The sequence below is a fragment of the Mercenaria mercenaria genome, chromosome 12, assembly GCF_021730395.1.
Source record: "Mercenaria mercenaria strain notata chromosome 12, MADL_Memer_1, whole genome shotgun sequence".
NCBI lineage: Eukaryota > Metazoa > Mollusca > Bivalvia > Venerida > Veneridae > Mercenaria > Mercenaria mercenaria.
In genome coordinates this window covers 71,583,384-71,602,158 of record NC_069372.1, presented here as the reverse complement: position 1 = coordinate 71,602,158, position 18,775 = coordinate 71,583,384, and the positions used below count along the sequence as shown (strand labels likewise).

General features: G+C 37.6%; 1 protein-coding gene across 3 annotated transcripts in view; it reads right to left on the bottom strand.

Annotated features, from left to right (window-relative positions):
* The window catches only part of LOC123533472 (nuclear receptor corepressor 1-like), a 137,963-nt gene that overhangs the window by 22,181 nt on the left and 97,007 nt on the right, over positions 1-18,775 (bottom strand). For 2 of the 3 annotated variants that reach the window (XM_053520313.1, XM_053520314.1), the window contains 9 exons: positions 14,607-14,762; positions 12,454-12,960; positions 11,590-11,787; positions 9,731-9,844; positions 8,903-9,308; positions 7,975-8,190; positions 3,654-3,865; positions 2,667-3,131; positions 1,174-1,353 (listed from right to left, as the gene is read on the bottom strand). In XM_053520313.1, coding sequence (XP_053376288.1) covers positions 1,174-1,353; positions 2,667-3,131; positions 3,654-3,865; positions 7,975-8,190; positions 8,903-9,308; positions 9,731-9,844; positions 11,590-11,787; positions 12,454-12,960; positions 14,607-14,762 — 2,454 coding nt within the window. The remainder of the gene's footprint in view (positions 1-1,173; positions 1,354-2,666; positions 3,132-3,653; positions 3,866-7,974; positions 8,191-8,902; positions 9,309-9,730; positions 9,845-11,589; positions 11,788-12,453; positions 12,961-14,606; positions 14,763-18,775) is intronic. The other variant, XM_053520315.1, reaches the window with a different exon arrangement.

Sequence of the window (18,775 nt, the reverse complement as noted above, 5' to 3'; positions counted from 1 at the left end):
GTGAAAGTGCATCAACACTTTAACCTAAAATTCTAAGTAAAAAGGGGAATAATTCATGAAAAATTGTGCCAGAGTTATGCATCTTGTGTCATATGATGTGGGTGATGATGCTGAACAACTATTTTAAGTCTGAATCAAATCAATTCAGTAATAACAGAGGTAGAGTAAAAGTGCACCAAAACTTTAACCTGAAATTCTAAGTAAAAAGGGGGAATAATTCATGAAAAAATGGTGCCAAAATTATGCACCTTGTGTCATATGATGTGGGTGATGATGTTGAACAACTATTTTAAGTTTGAATCAAATCCATTCAGTAATAACAGAGATAGAGTGAAAGTGCATCAAAACGTTAACCTGAAAATGTAAGTGAAAAGGGGGGATATTGGTGCCAGAGTTATGGCCCTTATGTCAGATGATGTGGATGATGATGAGGAATAAGTATTTCAAGTTTGAATCAAATCCATCAAGTAATTACAGAGATAAGTTGAAAAAAGAGAAAGTGTAAAAAAAACTTTAACCAAGGTGGGGACGCGGAAAGACGCCGACGCCGGGTCGAGTAGGATAGCTCTCCTTATACTTCGTATAGTCGAGCTAAAAATAATACTTCAGGTCTTAATGTCACCTACAAAAGTTAATTTATTTCCCTACCGCCTCTATCGCATACACAAGGTTTTTCTTTGATTTGACCTAGTGACCTAGTTTTTGACCCGAGATGACCCATTTTCGAACTCGGCCTAGATTTCATCAAGGTTATCATTCTGACCAATATTCATGAAGATTAATTGAAAAATACAGCCTCTATCGCATACACAAGCTAAATGTTGACAGACGACAGATGACGGACGCCGGACGCCAGACATCGAGCGATCAGAAAAACTCACCTGAGCATTGCTCAGGTGAGCTAAAAATAAAGCCAAAACTGAATTTTGAAAATATGTTATGTCAAAAAGGAAAACAACCCCATCAAAATCGTTTTTTCTTACGACAAATTCAAAACTTATAATGAACTCACTGAACTTCAAAAAGTTCCAATACCACCTCTCTGAGTTCTTAAGAATGGTTTATAATATCAATGGTCTAAAACTTTTTAAGACTAGAGATGAATCAAACAGAATTTAATAAATAATTATACTTTCTACCAAAAATGTTTGAAAATTTGCTGTCACATATTACCTGCCATTTGCGCAGGTGGTGATTTACTCTCATGCTGAACCTTCTGACCTTGGTATTGTTGACCCATATACTGTTGACCTGCCACTGGTGGCTGACCCTGATATTGTTGACCTGCCATTGGTGGCTGACCTTGAGACATATACCCTTGACCTTGCCCAATATGACCTTGAGCTGGCTGGCCTATAAATATATATTATTATTATACCAGATTTTTATAGCGCCCTTTTCATGATAAACACCTTCAAAGGCACTTTACATATACTGCAGCCACACAGGGCGCAAAATCATATATCTATTAATTATCATTGAGTTACTTCACAACAAGTGGGCAGTCAAGGAACAGCCAAACTGACTACAGTAGACCTCTCTACACAGGTGTGGATTTTTCCAGTCTCTTTTTTATCATCCGTTGGCATAAGTCTTTGGAATTACTGTATATACTGTATATAGAAGGGATCTCAATTCTCTGATTTTATTGTTTTGGTAAAATTATGATTGTATGTAGGAGACAGGAATTGTATCCCTACTTACTTGCACTGACAACAGTACTTAAACATGCTAATAACTGTTTACTGCTCATTGCAAACACAATCAAAAATAATATCACAGCCATTAATGCAAAAAGGTACCAAATGCTAATAATTAAAGAAGATTATGGTACCTTTCTGCATTAATGGGGCAAACATGTAACAAGATATACTGATAAATGAACTGCAACACAAATTGCTGTTTTCCCCATTAATTTACTAGTATCTGTTTCACAAATGTGATAAAAACTATACATAGAAAATTTAAAAATGCCCATGTGCCATTCATATTGTATAGAGATCCAGGCCATTCTTATCTGTGTCATTACAATAAGCCCTTTCTTTTGGAGAAATCCTTTGTCCCCTACCTTGTATTTAGCGCCTTCAATTGTGACGACAAATCAATGATTATAATCCAGTACTTGACCAAATACAACCAAGAAAATGTTTTAAGTAACCATTAATTTGTGTCAAAGCATGCAGTTTGGAGTGAAATCACCTGAGACTGTCAGTGGAACACAGGTGATCGTTTAAAACAAGTAATTATAGAATAAAATTGGTTAGGTGAATTCAGATCGGATGTTATAGATGGACATTAGAGTCATCAATTAGGACAGGTTAGATTGTAGGACCATTTTCCATAATATATATTATACATGATACTGCTTACTATGTTCATTTGATTCAAATCTAACACTGATTTTAAACAGTTTTGCAGTTATGTCAGTTAATCTAACCAGTGTTCCTGGATTCTACAACAGTACTGACCTGTTGCCTGCTAGCATACATGCATCTGAGGCAGAGGACAAATGACATTGTCTTTTGTCACATGTTCACAGAGAACATAGCCCTCACCTGTGGATCAAACTCACAACCGCTCTATTTCTAGTCTTGTATTCTACCAACAGAGCTAACCAAGCAGGCGTATACTAAATACTGCTGAGATTTTATAAATATATATTTTACCTTGTCCAGGATACGACTGAGGTTGCGGTGTTTGCCTGAACAGATGGGGTGCAGGTGCACTTGACTGTGATACAACTGATTTAACTTCCTGTTTAACTGCACCGGGTTTACTTCCTGCCTGGCTGACTGAAGTTGTTGAAGTTGGAGTTTCTTCTGTTGATTGATTAATCTGATGTACAATTATTGCATCAATCAAACAAGCTGCAGTCATGCTTCGGTTTCCTTTACCACCTGCTGTGTCGCCAGACTGTTTCCCAGCGGCTCTCTGACCTTGCTGAGAATCGGGCACAAAAGCCTTAAGAATGTCAGTTGGCTGTGACAATTTTGGCGATCTCTTGTTTGGATCTTCGTTTGCTCTCATCTTTGACAGATATTCCTCCCTTGCTCGTTCGTTCATCTTAGCTTCTGCTTCTGCCTTCAGTCTCTGTTCCTCATATCTATGAACACCCTGTTGATACTGCTCTCCTACAAAAACAATTATTGCAACCATTTATCAACTACTGAAGTATCAGTCTGAAAACTCACTAGTTTTAAAAAAAGTTTTGAAACTTGAGAATAACCTGTAAATTTACGTATATATGTGTTTCTGAGATGACCTTTTTCACTATGTCTTCAAAACACAGAATTAGCAATACTGTATCACTATGAATATTTCTGACATAACTGTACATTTTTGTATGGCTGATACACCTTGTAATGTAGAAAGTAACTGCAACCCTTCCTTTCAATGCGAGGCTTAATCAGAAAAATGCCAATCATGATATACTGTCAACTAGGTAATTTTTGAGTAGGCTTAATTAAGATATTTCATGGTTAGCAGCCTTGTCTGTGGTGTAAAATTCATGAAATTCAAGTAGTTTGATTGATAACATGATGTAAATTAATATTCATAAATATTCTGAGTTCGCAAGTGGCAATACTCACAAATATTAGCAAAAGTAAAACCTTCGAGATTATTACCCTATCCACAGTAAATTAATAACTTACTGACTGCCCTAACAGCCATTTGCTGTTCTCTATCTTTCATTTCTTTTTCTTGCCTTTCCCTTTCCCGTTCATACTGTTGACGGGTGTAGTCTGGGTGCATACTTGGAGACCTTCTATGGTCGCCTGTCTGCGAAGGCATCTGTAGATAACTCTCTCCTGGTCCAACACGTGGGGAATGGTGTGCTCCTGAACTGTCGGGTATATTTCGGTACCTGATATAGCATTTTGATAGAACTATTTTATGATAAAAAGCAGTAGAGATATTGTTTCTTAACACAAAATATAGCAATTAAACACACAGAAACAAGAGCTCTGCCACGCAGGGCAATATATGCCCAAATGGTTATATCAGAGGAGGATGGTTGCAAAATTGAAAGTGACCGACAACCCTACTGGTGAAAAAACAACTTTACTTGACCTTCAATAGTGACCTTGACCTTCGACCTACAACTATGGGTCATATGCCCGACACATATCATAGGGAACATCTCTGTGTAGTGCTAAAAAATCCGTCGATGCAATTAAAAGTAATGGAGCAGAAACAAGTATTTACTTGACATTGAACAGTGACCTTGACCTTTAACTGACAAGCATTGATCATGCTTTGACACATTGTTTCATCAAAAAAAACAAGAGCTGTCGGAGGACAGCAACGCTCGACTATTTAACAGCCTTGTCGCTTGAATGAATAAGAAAGTCGAAAAAGGGGCATAATTTAGTAAAAAAGTAAAATAGGGTTATGGAACCTGCAAAGTGCTTATCAGCTCATGACAGTGGACAAGTGTATGAAGTTTCAATCCATTCCCATTAGTGGGTACTGAGATACCAGCTTACATATAAGAATTTAACCCAAAAACTCCTAAGTTGAAAAAGGGGCATAATTTTGTAAAATGCAAAGTTGAGTTATTGATCCTTTGCACTGCATGTCATATCATGACAGTGAACTAATGTGTGAAGTTTCAATCCTTTCCCATTAGTGGATACTGAGATACCAGCTTACATACAAAAACTTAACCAAAAATTTCTATGTTGAAAAAGGGGCATAATTTTGTAAAAAAGCAAAATAAAGTTATGGGACCTGCTTTGTGCATGTCAGATCATGACAGTGAACAAGTGTGTGAAGTTTCAATCCATTCCCATTAGTGAGTACTGAGATACCAGCTTACATACAAAACCTTAACCAAAAAATTCTAAGTCGAAAAAGGGGCATAATTTTGTAAACAAGAGGACCATGATGGTCCTGAATCGCTCACCTATCCCCACATGACCCAGTGTTGAACTGAGTATGATGTCATTATTTCTATTATTTGACATAGTGACCTAGTTTTTGAGCACATGTGACCTAGATATCATCAAGATAAAAAATTCTGACCAATTTTCATGAAGATCCATTGAAAAATATGGCCTCTAGAGAAGTCACAAGGTTTTTCTATTATTTGACCTAATGGCCTAGTTTTTGAAGGCACGTGACCCACTTTTAAACTTGACCTAGATATCATCAAGGTGAACATTCTCACCAATTTTCATGAAGATCTCGTGAAAAATATGGCCTCTAGAGAGGTCACAAGGTTTTTCTATTTTTCGACCTACTGACCTAGTTTTTGACCGCACATGACCCAGTTACAAACCTGACCTAGATATCATCAAGCTGAACATTCTGACCAATTTTCATGAAGATCCGTTGAGAAATATGGCCTCTAGAGAGGTCACAAGGTTTTTTCTATTTTTAGACCTACTGACCTAGTTTTTAACCCCACGTGACCCAGTTTCGAACTTGACTTAGATATCATCAAGATGAACATTCTGACCAATAATCATGAAGATCTCATGAAAAATATGGCCTCTAGAGAGGTCACAATGTTTTTCTATTTTTAGATCTACTGACCTAGTTTTTAACCCCACGTGACCGAGTTTCGAACTTGACCTAGATATCTTCAAGGTAAACACTCTGACCAATTTTCATGAAGATCCATTGAAAAATATCGCCTCTAGAGAGGTCACAAGGTTTTCCTATTTTTAGACCTACTGACCTAGTTTTTAACCCCACGTGACCCAGTTTCGAACTTGACCTAGATATCATCAAGGTGAACATTCTGACCAATTTTCATGAAGATCCATTGAGAAATATGGCCTCTAGAGAGGTCACAAGGTTTTTCTATTTTTAGATCTACTGACCTAGTTTTTGACCCCACATGACCCAGTTTCGAACTTAGATATCATTAAGGTGAACATTCTGACCAATTTTCATGAAGATCCATTGAGAAATATGGCCTCTAGAGAGGTCACAAGGTTTTTCTATTTTTAGATCTACTGACCTAGTTTTTAATCCCACGTGACCCAGTTTCGAACTTGACCTAGATATCATCAAGGTGAACATTCTGACCAATAATCATGAAGATCCATTGAGAAATATGGCCTCTAGAGAGGTCACAAGGTTTTTTCTATTTTTAGACCTACTGACCTAGTTTTTAACCCCACGTGACCCAGTTTCGAACTTGACTTAGATATCATCAAGATGAACATTCTGACCAATAATCATGAAGATCTCATGAAAAATATGGCCTCTAGAGAGGTCACAATGTTTTTCTATTTTTAGATCTACTGACCTAGTTTTTAACCCCACGTGACCCAGTTTCGAACTTGACCTAGATATCTTCAAGGCAAACACTCTGACCAATTTTCATGAAGATCCATTGAAAAATATCGCCTCTAGAGAGGTCACAAGGTTTTCCTATTTTTAGACCTACTGACCTAGTTTTTAACCCCACGTGACCCAGTTTCGAACTTGACCTAGATATCATCAAGGTGAACATTCTGACCAATTTTCATGAAGATCCATTGAGAAATATGGCCTCTAGAGAGGTCACAAGGTTTTTCTATTTTTAGATCTACTGACCTAGTTTTTGACCCCACATGACCCAGTTTCGAACTTGACCTAGATATCATTGAGGTGAACATTCTGACCAATTTTCATGAAGATCCATTGAGAAATATGGCCTCTAGAGAGGTCACAAGGTTTTTCTATTTTTAGATCTACTGACCTAGTTTTTAATCCCACGTGACCCAGTTTCGAACTTGACCTAGATATCATCAAGGTGAACATTCTGACCAATAATCATGAAGATCCATTGAGAAATATGGCCTCTAGGGAGGTCACAAGGTTTTTCTATTTTTAGACCTACTGACCTAGTTTTTGACCCTACGTGACCCAGTTTCGAACTTGACCTAGATATCATCAAGATGAACATTCTGACCAATATTCATGAAGATCTCATGAAAAATATGGCCTCTAGAGAGGTCACAAGGTTTTTCTATTTTTAGATCTACTGACCTAGTTTTTGACCCTACGTGACCCAGTTTCGAACTTGACCTAGAAATCATCAAGGTAAACACTCTGACCAATATTCATGAAGATCTCATGAAAAATATGGCCTCTAGAGAGGTCACAAGGTTTTTCTATTTTTAGACCTACTGACCTAGTTTTTGAACCCACGTGACCCAGTTTCGAACTTGACCTAGATATCATCAAGGTGAACATTCTGACCAATTTTCATGAAGATCTTCTGAAATATATGGCCTCTAGAGAGGTCACAAGGTTTTTCTATTTTTAGACCTACTGACCTAGTTTTTGATGGCACGTGACCCAGTTTCGAACTTGACCTAGATATCATCAAGATGAACATTCTGACCAACTTTCATAAAGATCCCATGAAAAATGTGACCTCTAGAGTGGTCACAAGCAAAAGTTTACGGACGCACGGACGGACGACGGACACCGCGCGATCACAAAAGCTCACCTTGTCACTTTGTGACAGGTGAGCTAAAAAGCAAAATAGAGTTATGGAACATGTGCAATGTAAGTCAGTTTATCACAGTGAATAAGTGTGTGAAGTTTCAATCCATTCCCACAAGTGGTTGCTGAGATACCAGCTTACATACAAAAACTTAACCAAATCGGGACGCGGACGTGGACGCCGACGCCAACGCAGACGCGGACGCCGACGCATGGGCGAGTCCAATAGCTCTACTATTCTATGAATAGTCGAGCTAAAAATACTATAATTTTTTTTAATATCTACTCAAAAATATAGAGAAACTTGGTATAAAAACATTGAAACTTTGATGGCGAAAACAACCTAATTCTAACTAAAAGAAGGTACTGTATAAAACGCTTATATAATTTAACCAGTTTCATTGCTAAAGAGCTGACTTTACAGATCATCAAAACCAGTTTTAAATTACAAGCTTAGAGACTGTGCTGAATCATCTTCTGCAGAGTTAGAGACACCTGTTTCATTTCAAGAAAAAATGTAATCTTTACCTATCTTCATTTCTTGAATCAGTTATAACAGACTGTCTCCCAGTTCCCTGCGTGATACTTGGTCTGCCCGGAGGTCCCTGACCCTGATACTGATGATTTGGGTCCAGATGTGGACTAGCATGGTTCCCGGGACTTGGTCTTTGAGCCATCAACCAGGGAGAACCAGCTTTGTCATCTCTAGGTGATGGCATGCTAGAGGAGGGCCGAGGTGAAACCCTGTTTTTAAACAAAGTTAAACATTTTTTGTAGTTGATACTTTATTAAGAGTATGCACATACAAAAAAGGCAAAATTCAAGTTTCTTTATATTATTTTTTAAATAAAGAAACATTACTGCATTGTACCATTTGAGAAATATAACTACACTTATTCATAACAACTATGTTAAATAAAAGAACAATTCTCTTCTTGAAGTTGTATTAAACTAACCTGTCATACATTGTAATGTTATCAACTTGTCATGAACATGTTGCTAGGTTTAAAAAGGATTGGTTTTAAATTCACATGCACATGGTTCAGGATATATGACTCTCCAGTTCAATGTTGTGGCAAACCCTAGGCACTTCTACTGAAATTATTTCAGGCACATAGGTACCTGATTAGAACCACTACCCTTCTCCAAGCCAGATGAATATAAATAAGTTTGTTTTACTGTGTGTTTAGCAACACCGACACTACTACAAGTAATACAGTATCTTTCAAGCTCTTTTTGTTGGAGGAAGACCCCAAGTGACCCTCTAGGCATTATTTCAGGTATGAGAGGGCACCAAATGGAAGCAATGACCTTTCGTAAGCCAGATTTATGGTTCCCTTACATGAAAAACTTCCGTTTCAAAGTGAGGTTTTAAACCCACAGCAGTGAGGGGCCAGTGATGCAAAGTCAGCAACCACGCTCGGCCATGAAGGATCCGAAAATCAATAAGACTTACCTCGATGAGGAAGGGGGTTGCTGGCCTGCCTGCATGTAACTTGAGACTGGAATATGGTAGCCAGTCCGTGGGTCTATTTGATAACCTTTCTGTCCCGGTGGTGGACCTGCCGGGTGTTCAGGTGCTCTAGGACTGATACTTTGATCCCTTGGGTCCCGCCCTTCTTTATCTGTGGGAGATGGTGGATGTCTCATTTGAGTGCGTGCAGTAATAAAGTCACCAAGAAGTGTTTGTTTAGAATTATAATCAGACGGTTGCTGGCTAGGGGGCTGGGAAGCGTTGTACTGGTACTGGGATTGCTGGTATGCTGGATGGTGCATACGCTGAAGCTGCTCTGGGATCATACGAGGATCATACATCTGCTGAACACCTCGCATCTGCTCCATCATACGCATATCATACTGACCTATAAACATTAAACACAACTATCAATCTGTTTGCAAAACAAACACTATAATTTATTAATCATCCATAACATATTAAGACAGAGGACCTATAATGACACTCAGCAACTTTCCTACTATTACATATTCTCTTTAGGCAATTTTGCATTCTTTATATATTAAATATTAATGTAGTCCAGTACACACAATGGCTTTTTGTGAAAAACGGAGAACGCTAAAACTGCATATATGGAGAATACTGAACTTGCCGATTTACTAAACACTATAGAAAACTAAAACAACTTTATCACAGTTATCTTTACAATCAAATGAATATCATCTAATATAAGTTAGAAACAGTTTTACATGGGGATAAAAGTAATAGACTGAATACAATTCTCACTACATTGTATTTTATTATCTTATTCTGGAGAAAGAAGCAAACCTTGTCCTCTGGGTGCTCCCTGGTCAGGATGCATCATTCCTCGTCCCATCTCTCTTACAGGGGTTCCCTGGGTGATAGAACCTCGTGCCACATTTGGCTGTTGAGGTCGCATTCCTATAATCAACCAAAAAATAAATACAATCAAACTACTTAACATTCAGTTTAATTACCTGTTGTCAAAATACCATCCCCGTAAGAGAAAGAATACTACAAAATTATCTAATTTCATTGGTATGGAATTACATGGTGTTTGACAAAACAGCTATTTCATGCGGATATAAATTTGTGGTTTTCAACTTCTGAAGAGAAAACAAACTGTTGATTTGACTATTCATTGGGATTTAATTCCATCAACTGACAGAACCACAAAATACACTAAAATTAGTCACCCCTGAACATTAATTTCTCCATACAAGACCAAGCAAGGTCAGAGATATGACTAACAATGTACCTTTACTTTAGTAAGTCTTACTTGATACTCGTTAATTAGAATTCATATTGTAGTGCATTACACAACCAAATATCACGGTATACTGTATATTGTATAAATTTGGATTGAGTAGCATATACTCTAACTTGATTATTGTACCTTACTTTGAGCTCATGAGTGGACCACTCTTAGATTGATTAATTACCGGTATACAATTTAACTTCACAACAGCACAAACCAGACAGAAGATACAAACCTTAACTGCAAAACACATCACTGTAAATTTTGTATTTTCAACCATATCTTGGTAATTATTTATAAAATACTTAAACATGCTCTAAAAACTGACAGTACACATTGTTTCATTACAACACAGTATCAGCTGGTCTTTTTTGGTTTAAACAATATTTTATTCATATATATACATTTACAACATGAAATGCTACATTATTAAGGCATGAAGGATTGAGTAGAAGGCTAAGCTTATCTGAAACTCTCTATCACCTTCTGTATGGTAGCTGGATGTCTTCCTCACATAACAGAATTCTAAACCCTAAGTGAGGCTTCGAACATATAGCAGTGTGGGGCAAGTCAGCTAAACCTTTTCGTCATGGTCACTCTCAGTATATCTTCTGCCAAGGATACCCATGACCAGTGGTTTTCACTGCATAGAGGTTGAACTTCTGTTATATACTATTAAACTATTTTGTAGAAAAGCATATGTCTCCCCCAATGCATAGTAGTAATAGGCAAGAAGTCAATAGAGGACAGGGGCAAAAGTCCAAGAGACATTGATGGTTGGCTGCAATAGGAATCATCTACTGGGCATGTCCAATTATCCCACAAAGTTTCAACATTCTGGGCCTAGTGGTTCTCAAGTTATGGATTGGAAATGGTTTTCCATGTTCTGGCCCCTGTGACCTTGACCTCTGATCGAGTGATCCCGAAATCAATAGGGGTCATCTACTCTGCATGTCCAATCATATTACGAAGTTTCAACATTCTGGGTTAAGTGGTTCTCAAGTTATTGATGGGAAAGTGTTTTCCATGTTCAGGCCCTTTGCTCAAGTGGCCCCAAAAACAATAAGGGTCATCTACTCTGTTAGTCCTATCATTCTATGAAGTTTGAAGGTTCTGGGTCAAATGGTTCTCAATTTATTGATCGGACGTTTTCCATTTTCTGGTACCTGTTACCTTGTCCTTTGATCAAGTGACCCAAAAATCAATAACGATCATCTGCGGTCAACTCTACATGCCCTGCCACCCTATGAAGTTTGAAGGTTCTATGTCAAATGGTTCTCTAGTTACTGATCGGGAATGAAGTGTGATGGATGGACGGATGGGCTGACGGATGGATGGACTGGGCAAAAAAAATATGTCTCCCCCAGTGCGGGGGGAGACATAATGTTCTATAAAATCCTTGACTTACCAACAGATGGAGAAGTTGTTGCCATGGTGTGAGGCCCCACAGGTGTTCCATGAGTGATAGAGCCAGATGGTGGCGCTTGTAGATGACTTGTGGGAGGAGACTTTGGCAGTCTAGAACTTGTACTGTTTATAAGGGGTGGAGGAGGGGGTATAGCTTTACCACCATGTGGACTGTATGGTGACGATGCTTGAGGCAAACCTGTAAATATAGCAAAAAAATGTACTAAAGTTATAGACACGACAACAAAAATGTAGTAAAATCTTTGGCCTTGAACTTTAAGCAAGGGTGTAGGTCTTACACAGGACATATTGTCTAGTTAAGGTAAATGTTTTGTTTTTTGTTGTATGAGTATTCATCCATTTATACAGAAGTTTTAGAGACATAAAATATTTTACCTCTAAGGTATAGGTATGTGGCTTGAACGTGACACATCCTCTTGTTATCATGAAAGCTTGTGCAGTTAACTGAATATCCATACATGCTGGAAGAAGTTATAAAGCGGCCAAAAAAATGACTTTAAATCTTCAACCTTTGTGACCTTGACCTTCCAGTAAGGAGTCTCGGTCTTTCATGTGGCATTATCCTCTTGTTACACTGGTTATTTGTGCCAAATCATTTCAAAATCTGACAATGCATAATGAAAGTATCGGCCAGACATGATAACATATGCACATACTGACAGACAGGCCCAAATACTCAAGGACAGGGCTTACAGATTTTTTAATGGCCATGGATTTAATAATAATGGCAGGAATCAAATAGAAGGCTTTGCTGTGATGTTATTCACTAATCATTTGCCATCTTAAGTAAAGCTTTAGCTTTAACTGTAAAAAATTAAAATCTAATAAGTACTGAATACATTACCTCTGACATTAGGGGAGTGTCTGTCCTGGTACATGCTGGGAGACTTCTCCATTCCCTCTGATCTTCCCTTTAATGCTATAGCTTCCTGAATCTGAAATGGAGACCTCCTGTGAGCATGTGCTGGTGGAGGTGTTGCCATGGAAATCACCTTTCTCTGCTGGGGGTCATCACTCTGACCTCTGTAGGGGTCACTGCTTCTGTGAGAGCCGAGGGGTTCAAAGTCCCTTGGATCACCTTTATATCCATGTGCAACTTTATCTACCCCATCAGGCTGTCTCATAGAAAGATCCATTCCCCCAGATGGAGGACCACGGGGGTCGCCACGTATATCACGAGGGTCACCACGTATATCTCTGGGATCACGACCTGGTAACTGGTAAGGTGAACCCCTTGGATCATAACCTTGTCCTCTTGGGTCCTTCCTGAGGTCTGTTGCTCTAAGATCATGAGGCATTCCAGGTGCAAGCTGCTGGGGACTTGGTCTGAATCCACTTGTGTCTGTGGACCCTAAAATTGAAAAGATCAACATCTTACATGGTTCACACTCAGGATTGACTAATTTCTTAACTATTTTGATAATCTTAGCACTGCAAGATAATACCTAAGCAATTCACAGAAAATAACATTAATAATAAAACAAGAGCGTAAGACAACCAAGCTCGACTATTTGAAATATTGTCCCAAAAGCAGGACAATATTACCCAAAATGTTAAAATATCAAAAGAGGTTCAAAAGGGGAGATAATTTGACCAAAATGCATATTAGAGTTATGGAACTAGTTTTATAACCGGAAGGCACATGTAAAGTTTCATTCAATATCTGCATTAGTCTTGGAGATAGTAACTTGCATGTAAAACTTTAACCAGTATTTTCTAAGTCCAAAAGAGGGCATAATATGCCCAAAATATATGTCAGAGTTATGGGACTTGACCACGTGAAGTTGGTAATTGATCTAGAAAATGAAAAAGTAAGTTTCGAATCTTTATGCCTTTAAGTAATAGCTGTATGTACTTGCACGCAAATCTTTAACAAGTTCAAAAGGGGACATAATTTGGCTAAAATGCAGGTCAGAGTTATGGGACCTGGTGCTATCTACTAGTTTTATAACCCCAAAGACACATGTGAAGTTTCAATTCAATATCTGCATTAGTTTTGGAGACAGTAACTTGCATGAAAACTTTAACCAGGATTTTCTAAGTCCAAAAGGGGACATAATTTGCCCAAAATACATGTCAGAGTTACAGGACTTGACCCAGTGAGGTTGGTAATTGATCTAGAAAAAGAAAAAAGAAGTTTCAAAGCTATATGCCTTTAAATAATAGCTGTATGTACTTCCATGCAAAACTTTAACCTGAATTTTCTAAGTCCAAAAGGGGGCATAATTTGGCCAAAATGAAGGTCAGAGTTATGGGACCTGGTGCTATCAACTAGTTTTATAACCCCAAAGACACTTGTGAAGTTTCAATTTAATATCTGCATTAGTTTTGGAGATAGTAACTTGCATGTAAAACTTTGACCAGAATTTTCTAAGTCCAAATGGGGGCATAATTTGCTCAAAATACATGTCAGAGTTATGGAACTTGACCCAGTGACGTTGGTAATTGACCTAGAAAAAGAAAAAATAAGTTTCAAAGCTATAAGCCTTTAAATGATAGCTGTATGTACTTGCATGCAAAAACTTAACCAAGGTGTGACGCCGACGCCGACGCCAGGGTGAGTAGAATAGCTAGACTATTCTTTGAATAGTCAAGCTAATAAGAGGAATATAAATTTTGTCACTGCATATTAAAAGCAACTCTTGATTTTAAAAACAAAGAGAATGTAATGCATAATTCTCAAAATTTAGCTCCTCTTACAAACAGTCCTAAATGTCCAAACTTGTTGGATCAACACATAATTTATAATGAACAGTAACAACTGTAAAAGTGCAACAAGAACATTTGTGTCTGCGAAGTGGTTCTAAAATACATGCAAATTGTTACATAAAATTTTTGACATTCTGCAACTTGTAATGTCTTTGCGACGCACCTTACAATGTATATGGAAAGTATCAAAGTCTTAACACTCAGACACATGTGACTTGTAACATTTTTCTCTAATTTAATAGGTAATTCAGCCTAAAGAGAAATAAAACTCAATTCATTCACACATACTTGGTCTATCTTGAGTTGGCTGCTGTGGCCTCTCCTGCTGGTTTTCTCGACTCAAATTCATTTCAATAGCTGAATATATCAGGTCTCGAACACAGGTGGCTGGCTTTAGAGGCTTCTTGTCAGTGGGAGGAGTTCCAACTCTGGATGGATCCAACCCTGTTTTTTGAGGATTACAGGTTAATATGATAAAATACTGGTTTTCAGTTCAAAAGACTATATAAGATTGTACAAATCCAATTATTTCCATTAAAAATCATCTGGTGTCTTTATGCATTATATATACATATTTTTTTTAGTTAAATTCTTTTTGTTTTGTTTTCTTTTAAGTTTAACATCACATGCACACATATGGAGACTTTTCTAACTTTTGATGAAAAGGAAACCCCCAGGTACTTCTCTCGGCATTATTTCATCAAAGGCAGTCACCTTGGTATAACAATCTACCTTCCGTAGCCCAGCCTGATGGTTTTCATAGTTAAGCATTGTAAATTCCAAGCATGATATTGAACCTTCACATCAGTGACAGGCTAGTGATTCAAGTCAGCAACTTTAACCACTCAAGTCCACATCAGTGACAGGCTAGTGATTCAAAGTCAGCAACTTTAACCACTCAAGTCCACCTCAGTGACAGGCTAGTGATTCAGTCAGCAACTTTAACCACTCAAGTCCACATCAGTGACAGGCTAGTGATTCAGTCAGCAACTTTAACCACTCAAGTCCACATCAGTGACAGGCTAGTGATTCAGTCAGCAACTTTAACCACCCAAGTCCACATCAGTGACAGGCTAGTGATTCAGTCAGCAACTTTAACCACTCAAGTCCACATCAGTGACAGGCTAGTGATTCAGTCAGCAACTTTAACCACTCAAGTCCACCTCAGTGACAGGCTAGTGATTCAGTCAGCAACTTTAACCACTCAAGTCCACATCAGTGACAGGCTAGTGATTCAGTCAGCAACTTTAACCACTCAAGTCCACATCAGTGACAGGCTAGTGATTCAAAGTCAGCAACTTTAACCACTCAAGATTAAACTGGTATATAGGTTCAATAGTAGCAGATAAAAAATGCTGTATTTAAAAGTTTAAAGTCTGCAAAACAATTCCTATGTACACTGATGTGTTTCCATAAACTGCCTGGAACATTTGTCATCAGTAAGGTGACACTGATAACATTAAAATCTTAAAAGATGATCATATATATGTGTGCAACTCTGCCATGAAGAGATAACATATATATGCTTCCAAGGGAAATATCAAAATACAACTATATCAATACACATGTAGTGAAACCATTTTATTTCTTTAGTATAAAACTTCATAGTTTTGCCAAAAAAACCCAGCTATTTCACTGGGATACGATTCCTCGATTTCAATTAATCAAGATAAAAGGATGGGACTTTGCTTGTTAGCTTCGATATAGTTTTGAAGAATTAACTCAACAAAATCTTCACAGTATATTTTTTGGAACACAAAGTGTATAACTTTGTATATATATCTTCTTTCTGTCTTTTTTATATGCTGCTTTCTCCTTAATTCCAGCCTCTTAAATCTTTTCGGGGTGTGCATATTTTTGTAAACTTGTTCAATTAAATAACTTTTGTTTGTTGTTACAAAAAATATTTGCATTTAACAATGAACATTAAGAATTACAATGTTATCATCTTTTATATGTACTTTTTTGCACGAGGTCAAACTCCACATCATTTTAAAACTTTCTCATCAATTTGAGCCCTTTGTTTGGTAGGTCAATAAGTTTTAATGTTTACACAGTCTATTTCCATAAAGCAAATTTCTATCAAGATAGAATTCTTGTTAACTCTTTACAACAGTCGAAATATGCTCAGGATGCTTTTAATCACAATGTTACCCAAGTGTAATTTCCTTTTGAAATAAGCAATTTTTGATGCAAAATATTAAAACAGGTGCTTACTCAATTTTTCAGTGTTTTCAAGACTAATATTTTCCAAGGATTTTTAAAATGTATATGACTAGTTTCTGATGGCAGAACATGCTTCTTGAGCATGAATTTTACTAAAACACAAGGGCTCAAATCGATAAGAAAGCTCTAATCAACGAGAAACAGGCATAATGTAGTTTAAACAGTAAAATGGGGAATAATGGTACTTATTCAACGCTTATCCCCATATTTTGAGAAAAACAAGGAGCTGCGTTTAATAAACGCTTGATGCCCCCTGGTGGCATCCTTGTCAATACAAAGCAACCAAGTCCAAAACGAGGTCAAGGTCAAACTGAAGTCAGGAGATGTTTGAAGATGAGGAATGGTCACAGGTTACATCTGTATAAGTATCAATTCATTCTTGTAAGTGGTATTGATGCTAGACGAAACGGTCCCATTTGGTTAACCAAGAGATGGCCCATATAAAGCAATCTAAGTCCAAAATGAGGTCAAGGTCAAGGTCAAACTGAGGTCAGGTGATGTTTGAAGATGAGGAATGGTCACAGGTTACATCTGTATTAGTATCAATTCATTCTTGTAAGTGGTATTGATGCTAGACGAAACGGTCTCATTTGGTTAACCAAGAGATGGCCCATAAAGCAACCTAAGTCTAAAATGAGGTCAAGGTCAAGGTCAAACTCAGGTCAGGTGATGTCTGAAGATGAGGAAAGGTCACAGGTTACATCTGCGTCAGTATCAAGTCATTCTAGTATGGGGTATTGATGCTAGACGAAACGGTCCCATTTGGTTAACCTCGCACGGATAGACGAAAGAACGGACAGGACGATCACTATATGCCTCCCGTATCAGTAGATGCCGGGGGCATAAAAATTCAAACACCACCAAATTACAGAAAGGGTTGTTTTACATGACAAGAGATCACAGAGTGATCTTGGCGCCCACCAATGTGCCATTTTTGAGTGTTCCAAATTTCAAGACTTATTGACTACCTCAAGGTCAAATTTCATTTCCGTACACAACACTGTGCATGTGGTCCAAATTCAAAAGCTGTAGCTTGAAAATTGTGAAAGTAGGTCACTAGGTCAATGTCAAGGTCAAAGTTTGTTTCAGTACACAATCCTATGCATGTGGTCTAAATTTGAAGCCTGTAGCTACAGAAATGTGGAAGTAGGTCACTAGGTCAATCTTAAGGTCAAAGTTCATTTCGGTACACAAAACTATGCAAGTGGTCCAAATTTGAAGGCTGTAGCTTGAGAAATGTAAAAGTAGGTCACTAGGTCAAAATCGAGGTCAAATTCTATTTCGGAATACAAAACTATGCATGTGGTCCAAATTTGAAGTCTGGACCTTCAAAAATGTGAAAGTAGGTCACTAGGTCAATGTAAAGGTCAAAGTTCATTTTGGTACACAAAACTATGCATGTGGTCCAAATTTGAAGGCTATAGCTTGAGAAATGTAAAAGTAGGTCACTAGGTCAAAATCAAGGTCAAATTTTATTTCAGAATACAAAACTATGCATGTGGTCCAAATTTGAAGCCTGTACCTTAAAAATGTGAAAGTAGGTCACTAGGTCAATGTAAAGGTCAAAGTTCATTTGGGTACACAAAAACTATGCAAGTGGTCCAAATTTGAAGGCTGTAGCTTGAGAAATGTAAAAGTAGGTCACTAGGTCAAAATCAAGGTCAAATTTTATTTCAGAATACAAAACTATGCATGTGGTCCAAATTTGATGCCTGTACCTTAAAAATGTGAAAGTAGGTCACTAGGTCAATGTAATGGTCAAAGTTCATTTGGGTACACAAAAACTATGCAAGTGGTCCAAATTTGAAGGCTGTAGCTTGAGAAATGTAAAAGTAGGTCACTAGGTCAAAATCAAGGTCAAATTTTTTATTTCAGAATACAAAACTATGCATGTGGTCCAAATTTGAAGCCTGTACCTTAAAAATGTGAAAGTAGGTCACTAGGTCAATGTAAAGTTCAAAGTTCATTTCGGTACACAAAACTATGCAAGTGGTCCAAATTTGAAGGCTGTAGCTTGAAAAATGTAAAAGTAGGTCACTAGGTCAAAATCATGGTCAAATTTTATTTCGGAATACAGAACTATGCATGTGGTCCAAATTTGAAGCCTGTACCTTAAAAATGTGAAAGTAGGTCACTAGGTCAATGTGAAGGTCAAAGTTTTTTCGGCACACAAAACTATGCATGTGGTCCAAATTTGAAGGCTGTAGCTTGAGAAATGTGAAAGTAGGTCA